The sequence below is a fragment of the Bos grunniens genome, chromosome 3 (genome assembly GCF_055505025.1).
Source record: "Bos grunniens cultivar Pamir isolate PY7600 chromosome 3, Bosgru_T2T1.0, whole genome shotgun sequence".
NCBI lineage: Eukaryota > Metazoa > Chordata > Mammalia > Artiodactyla > Bovidae > Bos > Bos grunniens.
In genome coordinates, this window is record NC_141167.1 from 110,616,411 (window position 1) to 110,628,023 (window position 11,613).

The window sequence follows — 11,613 nt, forward strand, 5'->3', positions numbered from 1 at the left end:
TTTTGGTGTCATATGTAAAAATCCATTGTCTATGCCCAAAGTCAAAGATTTGCTTCTATTTTTTTTTAACTATGCCATATTTCCCAACAAGGGAACCCCCCCACAACCCCTGCACTGGCAGCCCAGGGTCTTAAATACTGGACTACAGGGGAAGTCCCTCAAGGATGTTTCTTTAAAAGGCTATTCAGAAACTTAATGACAGTAAAGCAGCTTATACTTTTAAATGTCAGATTTATTATTTTGGAGTTATGTTATTTTAGATATTAGAAAACCTAAACTAATTATTGATCAAACAGTTTTTTTTTTTTTAATGGACAATTATCTTATTTCCCAAAGCCCAGTTCAGAATAAGCAAATGTCCACTGAGAGACAATTTCTGTTTATGAGTATCTATTCAATAGCATTTTTTGTTCTTTTACATATCCCACTCACAGAAACATTGACTTCAGTTCTAATGTGCAGAAATTAGCTTGGAACTGGAATTACTTTCTAAGTAATGCAAGCTAGTTTCCAAAAGTAAAGAGAACTTAGAAGATTGTCTATCATTCTGATTTTGAACTTGAAGCATACCACTCATTGCAGAGATGTCTCTTGTTCCCCACTCTTGCCTCTTTATTAAGACATTTTCTGTTCCTGTAGTCATTTGCCCCCAGTGGCAAAATGTAAAATATTTGGCAGCTGGTATAACTCAGGCAGCAGCTAGTTGAAACAGAAGTTGGCCATAGTGCTGGAGAAGATTCAAAGGGGAAGGTACATGAAAGTTCTCTAATGCGTTTGATCTCCTAACCAACACTCATTAGGTCAATAAGCTGTGTATTACTCTTCAGTTAACATGAAGGAGATGCAGATAACTATTTAGCCATATTAATTGTTGCACACATGGCTGAATACCAGTGCTGCATTTTCTTCCTCCTTTGACTTGCAGTGGGTATAAGACTTATAGAGACAAGGAGTATGCATTAGGTGACATTAGTTTCAGTTTGGGGGGGTTAATTATACTTCTGTGATTCTCACAGAATTAAGATGTGAGAATTTGAATCCTTGAAACTGCTACAACAATTTCTACATCATTTTGTCTTGACATATGCATCAGCAAGTCCCTTTTATTACCTATTTTCTTACTTGAAAAATAATAGCCTTGGTCTAGAGTAAAGAATCTCAAACTGGCTGTGAAATAAGACTTCTTAAGAAGTTGAAAATTACGCATGTCAGGGTTGCAAACAAGGCATGTGTGCTAAGTCACTTCAGTTGTGTTCAGCTCTTTGCGACCCCATGGACTGTACCACACCAGGCTCATGTGGCCATTGGATTTTCAAGGCAAGAACACTGGAGTGGTTTGTCATGCTCTCCTCCAGGGGATCTTACCTACCCAGGGATCAAACCCACGTCTCTTATGTCTCCTGTATTGGCAGGTGGGTTCTTTATCCAATAGGCAAACAATGCATACTCTATCAGATTTTCCACAATTTTTCTGGGAATATGCATTTTAACAACCCCCCAGAGATTCTATAACCATTTCAATCTTAGTTTGGAAACTCTTGTATATGATCAATGATTCACAATTTTTTGTTTGTATCAAGAAGTTTCCTGACACTATTTAAAGAAGCAGGGTGCTAACTGATATTTTGGTCCTGTTAAGTCTATTTTATGATTTTTTGATATGTCACTATTAGGATACTGTTCTTTTTTGCCAGGTTTTATTGTACATCAATCTGGGATATCCCTGGAACAGGGGCATCTACCCAGCACTGTCTTTCTGAGGGCATCCTTAACTTCCTTGTTCCTCAGGCAGTAAATGGCTGGATTGAGAAATGGTACAATGACAGTATAGAGCACAGAGATGACCTTGTTGTGGTTGAAGGTGTATATGGCCCGGGGCCGTGCATAGGTAAAGAGAGTAGAGGAGTAGTAGATAACAACCACTGCCATGTGAGAAGCACACGTGGAAAAGGCTTTGTGACGTCCCTGGGCAGTAGGAATCCTCAGGATAGTGGCAATTATGGCGGCATATGATGAAACCACAGCCATTAGAGGGAGCAGAATCATCACCAGGGCCAAGAGGAAGTCTACTAGTTCTGCTTGTTCCTTGTTAGAGCAGGTGAGGTTAAGTAGTGGAGAGATATCACAGAAAAAGTGGTTGATGATATTGGACCCACAGTATGACAATCTGGAAATGAACAGAAGCTTCATCATGGAGCTGAAGAAGCCACTACCCCAAGAGGAAGCAGCAAGGCGAGTGGCCATACTGAAGGGCATTAGACTAGGATAACGGAGAGGTTCACAGATGGCTAGGTAGCGGTCATAGGCCATGACTGCCAACAGGACACATTCGGTGCAAGCTAAGGCAATGAAGAAATAGAGTTGGGTCATACAACCTACATAGGAGACTCTATGCTCCTGGGTAAGAAAGGCCCCCAAGAGTCGGGGAACAGTGACATTGATATACCATAGCTCCAGGAAGGAGAGATGTCCAAGGAAAAAGAACATTGGACGATGAAGGCTTGGAGTGAGCCAGATAGTGGAAACAATGAGTGCATTCTCCAACAATGTCAACAAAAAAATTACAAGGAAGAGTGCAAAGAGGAGCAGCTGAAGGGGTGGGGAGGTAGGGAAGTCCACCAAAACAAACTCTACTGTGTGGTCTCCACTCAAATTTCTCATGATCTCTGTCCACTTGATTGCCTGAAAAAGTAACAGGAAGAGCAAGATGTTGAAAGACAAATAGATCAAACTGCTGACACCCCCAGATTACAACCTTCTGAAGATACTCAACAGTATATTATCAATTATTTTGTTCCATTTTGTACATCATTTTGTTCCATCCCTTTCCTGTATCACCTCCCACCTCCAGGGAAAAACTCTTAGACTTAAGGATTGTTACTCAATAGCTTAGCAATTATAACAGCACTGGGTATTTGAAATATGTTTGCTGAGTGGTTTCAAAACAAGTCTTAGTATTTCAGTATTTATTTTCTTATTTATGATATGTTCTTTTTTTACTTTCCACAAACTTCTAACCCTCATAGAATCTTTACTCAATACTTGTTTATGGAATGGATAAAAGAAAGAATGATAGAAAGGTGGAGCTTGAGGGCTTATCTCTCAAGGGAAATTGAACTAAGAAGTAGCTCAGGGACATTACTTGAGCTATAGTTCAAGGCAGTATTGGAGAAGGGTGGTTGGTTTGGGAACTGTTTTTTCACAGTTGGAGAAATAATTCAGTATAGAAGAGAAAATGGAATTCTGTACCAGAAAAAGGAGTAATTTTTTTCATTCATTTTGCAAGTTTTTTTAGGTACATTTTCTGTGCTAGAATTATATTTCTCATTCCCAGGTGATGGGTTGAAAATAGATCACAAAAAGCGATCCATGTTCTAATTTCTGGAACCTATAGATGTGACATCTATGAGAAAGTCTTTGCAGATGTGCTTAAATTAAAGATATTGACACAGGAGATTATGCTGGATCATCCCGATAAAACTTAAATGCAATTTCAAGTGTCCTTATAACAGAGAGGCAGAGGGAAATTTGAAATAGATGCACAAAGAAGAAGGCAATATGAAGATGGAAAATAGAGAGATTTGAAGATTCCAACCTTCAACCTTGACAACTGCAGTGATGTGGCCATGAAACAAAGAATGCCAGCAGTGCCAGAGACAAAGGAGGTAAAGAATAGACTTTTGCTAGTGTCTTGTGGAAAGTATATCCCTGACAATGCCTTGAACTTGGCCACGTGGCATTGATTTCAGAATTCTCGCCTCCAGAACTGTAAGAGCATAAATTTCTATTGTTTTAAGCCAGCTAATTTGTGGTAAATTTGTACAGCAGTCACAGAAAACAGATACAGCTCTTAAGGCGTGAAAGTGAAAAAGGCATTCCTATGCCTCCTAATCATCCACCTGTGTTTTTGCAATCTCCTATCAATATTGCCAGTGACCTGGCATTCGAGATTGGATCACATTAGATGTCATCAAGCATTTTCATTTTTGGTATAACTTAAGCACTTGTAAAGGCAAAGGAGAAAAGGAATGATATATCACATCTGAATACAGAATTTCAAAGAGTAGCAAAGAGATATAACAAAGCCTTCCTAAGTGATCAATGTGAAGAAATAGAAGAAAATGATACAATGGGAGAGAATAGAGATCCCTTCAAGAAAATTAGAGATACCAAGGGAACATTTCATGCAAAGATGGGTACAATAAAGAACAGAAAATGTATGGACAGAGGCAGAAGATATTAAGAAGAGGTGGCAGGAATACACAAAAGAACTATACATAAAAGATCATCATGATCCAGATAACCATGATGGTGTAATCACTCACCTAGAGGCAGACATCCTGTGAATGTCTGGAGTGTGAAGTCAAGTGGGTCTTAAGAAGCTTCACTACAAACAAAGCTAGTGGAGGTGATGGAATTTCAGCTGAGCTATTTCAAATCCTAAAAGATGATCCTGTGAAAGTGCTGCACTCAATATTCCAGAAAATTTGCAAAAAAAACAGCAATGGCCACAGGACTGGAAAAGGTCAGTTTTCATACCAATCCAAAAGAAAGGCAATGCCAAAAAATGTTCAAATTACCACACAATTGCACTCATCCCACATGCTAGAAAAGTATTGTTCAACATTCTCCAAGTGAGCCTTCAACAGTACGTGCACCGAGAACTTCCAGGTGTTCAAACTGGATTTAGAAAAGGCAGAGGAACCAGAGATTAAATTGCTAACATCCATTAGATTATAGAAAAACAAGAGAGTTCCAGAAAAACGTATACTTCTGCCTTATTGATTATCCCAAAGCCTTTGACTGTGTGGATCACAACAAACTGGAAAATTCATGAAGAGATCAGAATACCAGACCACCTTACCTGCCTCCTGATAAATCTGTACACAGGTCAAGGAACAACAGTTAGAATTGTACATGGAATAACAGACTGGTTCCAAATTGGAAAAGGAGTACCACAAGGTTGAATATTGTCACCTTGTTTATTTTACTTGTATGAAAAGTAAATCATATGAAATGCCAGGCTGGGTGAAGCACAAGCTGGAATCAAGATTGCCAAGAGAGATATCAATAACTTCAGATGTGCAGATGATGCCACCCTTATGGCAGAAAGTGAAGAAGAACTATAGAGCCTCTTGATAAAAGTGAAAGAGAAGAGTGAAAAAGTTGGCTTAAAATTCAACAACCAGAAAACTAATATCATGGCATCCAGTCCCATCACTTCATGGCAAATAGATTGGGAAATAGTGGAAACAGTGACAGACTTTATTTTTCTGGGCTCCAAAATCACTACAGATGGTGACTGCAGCCATGAAATTAAAAGAATCTTACTCCATGAAAGGAAAGTTATGACCAACTTAGCATATTAAAAAGCAGAGACATTACTTTGCCAACAAAAGCCCATCTAGTCAAGGCTATGGTTTTTCCAGTAGTCTTGTATGAATGTGAGAGTTGGACTGTAAAGAAAGCTTAGTGCAGAAGAATAGGTGCTTTTGAACTGTGGTGTTGGAGAAGACTCTTGAGAGTCCCTTGGACTGTAAGGAGATCCAACCAGTCCATCCTAAAGGAAATCAGTCCTGAATATTCATTGGAAGGACTGATACTGAATCTGAAACTCCAATACTTTGACCACCTGATGCGAAGAGTGGACTCATTGGAAAAGACCCTGATGCTGGGAAAGATTGAAGGTGGCAGGAGAAGGGGACAACAGAGCATGAGATGGTTGGATGGCATCACCAACTCAATGGACATGAGTTTGAGTAAATCTGGGAGTTGGTGATGGACAGGGAGGCCTGGCATGCTGCAGTTAATGAGGTCTCAAAGAGTTGGACAGAACTGAGTGACTGAATTGAACTGAATATATTTTTAAATTGCAAGACTTTTGATTTCTCTATCTACTTACATTTTTTTTAGTTTGTTTATTTCCTGTACCCTTGAAACTGTAAAAAGATTTTCTTCTGTATGTTGTTATATAATTTCACAAATCAATAAAAATATGATGTTTTTAAAGTAATACTTAAAATATATTGGAATATTAATAATAATTTGAATTGTAATTTTTTTCAGTTGTGGTATGCATTCATGAAGAGTACTTATTACCATAATGATAAATTTTTCAGCATCAAATCCAGTCTTACTTTTTATTTTAGAGATACAAACACAGAGAAAACTAATTTACACAATTAAATGACATTCATATGCCATAGCTCAGGGAATGAAATTTGTTTCATTATAGTGAAAACACTAAATTATTTGAAATTTTTATTAGTTGATCCATTATCAAAATTATTTTTATTGACTTATTAGTTGATAACTCATTTAGCTTCTATTTCAATTGTGTTGAAAGGAACATAATGGAAACCATGACTTGCAAAAGGATGCACTATCCAGTCATTCACGTTCTCATCACTGACATTGGCACTGATAAACTTTCATTCTGAGGCACTTCCACTCAGTAAGATTCAGTTATGCAAAGGAAGATAAGGTTTTGAAAGGAAAGTAGAAAAGAGGAAGAAATACTTTCTCAAGCAAATACATTTTAAGCAGAGCTGACTGTGGAGTTGAAGATCAGGGAATGATTCCCTTTGAACAATTCATGTCTGGATCTTGAAATATTTTTTGCATCTTCTAGTGTACAATGACCCAGGTTTAGAAAATTGATCTAATGCGTTAGAAATTTTTGACTCAGGGGGTGAAGGATCTGCCTGCAGTGCAGAAGACACAAGAGACATGGGTTTTATCCCTGGGTCAGCAAGATTCCTTGGAGGAAGAAATGGCAACCCACTCCAGTATTCTTGCTTGGGAAATCCCAAGGACAGAGGAGCCTGGTGGCCTACAGTCCAGAGGGTTGCAAAGAGGAGGATATGACTGAGCCACTAAGCACACACATAATTTTCCAAGAGAATCTGGAGAGGTGGGAAGTTTGGGAGCTGGATAAGAAGGCAGTACAACATGCCTTGGGGCTAGATGATGATCCAATATAGGAAAAATTCAAAAATGGTGACTGGAAACAGCCAAGAGCCATGGTAAGGGAATTCAGATACTAAAGTAGACTGAGTAAAGACAAAATCTGAATATGGGCCTGTCTTCACACCTCTATTCTCAGTAGCTGGAGCAATGCCTAGGACATAGTTGTTGTTGTTCAGTCACTCAGTAGTGTCCAACTCTTTGAGACCCCATGGACAGCAACACAGCAGGCTTCCCTGTCCTTCACCATCTCCCGGAACTTACTCCAACTCATGTCCATCCAGTTGGTGATGCCATCCAACCATCTCATCCTCTGTCATCCCCTTCTCCTCATGCCTTCAATCTTTCCCAGCATCAGAGTCATTTCTAATGAGCTGGCTGTTCACATCAGGTGGCCAAATTATTGGAAATTCAGTTTCAGCATCAGTCTTTCCTTTAGTATTGATTGTTTTGATCTCTTTGCTGTCTAAGGGACTCTCAAGAGTCTTCTTCAACACCACAGTTCAAAAGCATCAATAGACACTCAAAAATATTAGTGGAATGAGTTTGTCTTGATTTGTGTAATCTTGAATAAGATTCGTATGTCATTGATACAAAATTTGTATCATTCAGATACAAATTTTATAGATTATACAAATGGAATGCAAACTACAGTTCTTGTTAGTTGTAGCACTGCATGAAATTTGGTTGAAACTTCCATTTGCCCCAGGAACAATCCTGAGGGACAGAGGAGAGTTGCTAGAAAATGGGGTGGAGAGTGGGAAGCACTCTGGAAAATCGTCATCTGGTTCAGAAGCTTTTTCCTTTTTTATTTACTTTTTTCTTCTGAAGCCTGTCTGGTTCTGCAGACCACAGGGGCTTAAATAGTCTGCAAGTTCAAATTCAAACCTGAAGAAGGGTCCCTTGTGCCCAGAGGTGCCCATGACCCTGACTCCTGTCCACTCCTCAGTATTACTTTACATCATAATCTTCATAGTGTTCTAGCTCAGTTATTGAAAATTGAATAGTATTTACTACTCCGACTGCACTGCTATTGCCAAGGATTTTCTTCTCTAGCTATTGCAACTCTGGCCACTAATCCCTGCCAGATATTGTCTCTTCCCATTTTCTACACCCTGTTCCAATCTACCTTCCCTACCCACAGTATTCAGATCCCCCAGGTAACTATGGCTATATCAATGTAATACATGCTCTTAACTCCTGTGTTATTTGCCCACCTCCCCACCATTTTTTTATGTACTCTAACTTCTGGGCAATATGTTTTCTCCCTTGTCATTCTCAGAGAAACACTTTATTGACACTTCAGGATTTTTATGGCATCAGGGTAGCATTCTACCACCATGACAGCACAGGGCAGATGAACCTGAAGCTTCAGCAATCACACAGAGGTGAGCTGTTTAAACACACTTCTCATTTGACAGCTTAGGTTCCAAAAAATAATTAGTGAGGAAGATCTCTAAGATTTTTTTCATTGAACCTCCCTTTAGAACCAAGAGCAGCTCTTTATCCGTAGGTCCTCTTAGGACAAAATTATATGGATGGTATCATACAATTCATCTTTTGCTTACTGTCAAATGCTCCCTTTCATGGTTACCTTCTCTTCCTACATCTATCAACCACTAGTCTTATTTAGTCCTCCAATCACATCAAAGTTATTTAAGACATCACTCTGTTTTCTACTTCTGGTCCTTTGCACATGATAAACATTATAAATATCAATTCTTCTGTGACGACTTTGTCCAGTAGACCACTCACATCTGTTGCTGTGACTATGACTCTATTAACAGACCTATGGAGCATTTATGTAGTTTCCTGGATTTTTCCTCCTCAAGAACAGGAAAAACTCACTTCTTTATCCTCACTAAGTGCTTTACATATCATATGTAACCAATAATTTATAATTTGGGAAAATTAAGGTTTCTCTTCTATTTCAGAGGTAGGAGGATTAAATCCTACCTGTTTTTCAAATTTATCACATAGAGATGCTGTTACTGCTGGTCATAGTATCTGTCATTCCTAAATCATTGGCTTATATGACAATTAAAGAGACAATTTAGGTGAGAATGATTTGGTCAGAGTGTCAAATGTCCTCAATATTTTAAAACAACTAGTGATTTTATAGGTCTGTAGATCTGAAATCCACAGTTTTCCTCAGCTGGATGGGGTGACTTGGGTCACCTCAAATGTCTATTTATACCAGCATAATTTCTTTGATTTCTGTCTGACTTTTACTTAATGCTGCTGCTGCTGCTACGTTGCTTCAGTCATGTCCGACTCTGTGTGACCTCATAGACAGCAGCCCACCAGGCTCCCCCATCCCTGGGATTCTCTAGGCAAGAACACTGGAATGGGTTGCCATTTCCTTCTCCAATGCATGAAAGTGAAAAGTCAAAGTGAAGTCATTCAGTCGTGTCTGACTCAGCGACCCCATGGACTACAGCCTACCAGGCTCCTCCATCCATGGAATTTTCCAGGCAAGAGTACTGGAGTGGGGTGCCATTGCCTTCTCTGGACTTCTACTTCATAGATCTTACATAAATGAAGCTGAACAATAAATTGCCTGACTCCTAATGATGTTCTTCAGGAAGCTACATATACGTTTGTCCAGAGACAAACTGGGCAGAGACCTATACACAGGTATATCTCATTTTCAGAGTAAATTAAGTCTATTTTGTTTTCTTTGATGTCTTTCTTTGATCATCACAAATTGAATACTCATAACTCAGTTAGCAAAGAACTTGGTGAATCAACAATTGAGAGTCCTGATTCCTGTCTGGAATCACTATCATGACTATCATAGTCTGTGTACATATGGCATTCAGAGAAGACATAAAAATAAAATTGATTAGTGTGTTCAAGGTACTTAGTACTTTTTATATGCTGGCTTAATCCTTATAAGAGCACAATGAGTTTAAACACTTTGTTCTCTATAAATGACAGACAGATGAGTGATTTTTTTTTTCAAGATCATACATCTAGAAAATAGTGGAGCTGGGGTAAAGTCAGATGATCTGTTCATGGATGTTTGGGAACAAAATTGTTATCCTATAAACTTCCATGGAAGTTGGTAGATGTTCATAAGTACAGTATACAGCCAGATAAACTCACTCATTTGGGTTGAAACAAAGTGTGCTTTGTTTTGCCATGTTATGTTGCATTGTGTTTGGGCTCATCTGTGCACGACAGTAAAATTCAACCAGTAGTTCTTTAAAATCTCATTTAAATTTGGGATATATAGATATGGACTGAAGAAAGTAGTAGGTATGGGTTTGGACCTGGTCTTAGGGCAAGAAGTGCCACTTTCTGAATATATATAAAATTGGTGTCTGACTCTCCTACTATCAACTTCTGCTCTCTGGATCCCCCTTTCCATACACAATTTCCTATTTTTTCTATCACATTCAAGATCTCCGACACTTCTCCACTATGTAGCTTAAGAAGATTCTTATATTTGTGAACATTTCAAATGTATATTTCTCAGGCACCAAATCCTTAATAATAAATATTCGGAGATGAGTGAAAGAACAGGGTACTAGGCATGAGCTGCTTGGACAGCTAAGCTTCTTGAGATTTTTAAGCCAATTGAGCGTCTGAAGAAACCAAGAGTTTTCTCATTATTACGAGGAATCAGAAAACCAAAGGGAACTAAGGAAGGATCTGAGGGTATCTAGCCTGAGTAAGGAGAAGGTGTGGCACCCCACCCCAGTACTCTTGCCTGGAAAATCACATGGACAGAGGAGCCTGGTAGGCTGAAGTCCATGGGGTCACTAAGAGTTGGACACGACTGAAGTGACTTAGCAGCAGCAGCAGCAGCCTGAGTAAAGATAACATCTTCATAGAGTTTCATCTTTTTTTCCTTTGATTGCTGGTCCTCTGCATTCACTCAAATACCCATCTTAGGATGTTTATCAGTAAGTTAGTTACCTTTCTCTATCAAGCAGGGGTGGGCAGCCCCAGCCACTCTTCAGTAAAGTTGATGTTTCATGCTGGTCTCTGAGTAATGTGTGGTGTGAGAGGAAAGAGGTTTGGCAGATGGCTTAAGAGGGCATACTTCTTAAGTAAGCAGGAGCAGCAGTAGATAGCCCTTATAATCACATCTTTAGGATATGGTCCCTTAAGACATACTGCCATGGTGATTTACCTCTCCCTACGAAGACTATGTCCAAGTCACCTCAGGGACCATTTGTTCAAGGAAATCCATGATACGATGAAAGAACACAATCTGGAGGGACACAGCTCTGGAGGAATGCAGGATAAAGTCCTTGAGTTCATTGCCAGAGTGTCATCTGTGCAGTGCTTATACAAATTCTATTTTTAGAGGTGCTGAAGAGGTTATTTGTCTGCATACTAGACAAATATAAAACTAACTCAAATTTAAATTCTGTTGAGGAAATTACAAAATACAGTAAGCAAGTTAAGGACTAATTCTGGCAACCTCTGTAAAGCTATTAAATGTTGAGAAAATATTATTTGTCAAACTCTGTCCACTTTTGCATTTATATAACTTGTCTGTATGTGTGAAGGAGAGATTCTTTATTTCCCATGCATAAGTCTACAGGCTCCAAAGAGGAAAGCATTCTTTCTTGTTTGCCCCCTTTCATACCCTTTTTTGAATAGAACTGGGCTTGGAGAGCACATAGGAAGACC

The 11,613-nt window shown here is 38.9% G+C and overlaps 1 protein-coding gene across 1 annotated transcript; it reads right to left on the minus strand.

The window, feature by feature from the left end:
• Positions 1–1,707: 1,707 nt before the first annotated feature.
• OR6P1 (olfactory receptor family 6 subfamily P member 1) lies at positions 1,708–6,007 on the minus strand. Its single transcript, XM_086393514.1, has one exon. The coding sequence runs from the start codon at positions 2,659–2,661 to the stop codon at positions 1,708–1,710; it is 954 nt and encodes a 317-aa protein (XP_086249640.1). The 5' UTR covers positions 2,662–6,007.
• Positions 6,008–11,613: the final 5,606 nt, after the last annotated feature.

Excerpts from the sequence above, each read along its gene's own strand:
- OR6P1 (XM_086393514.1), bottom strand. The coding sequence starts at position 2,661 with ATGAGAAATTTGAGTGGAGACCACACAGTAGAGTTTGTTTTGGTGGAC.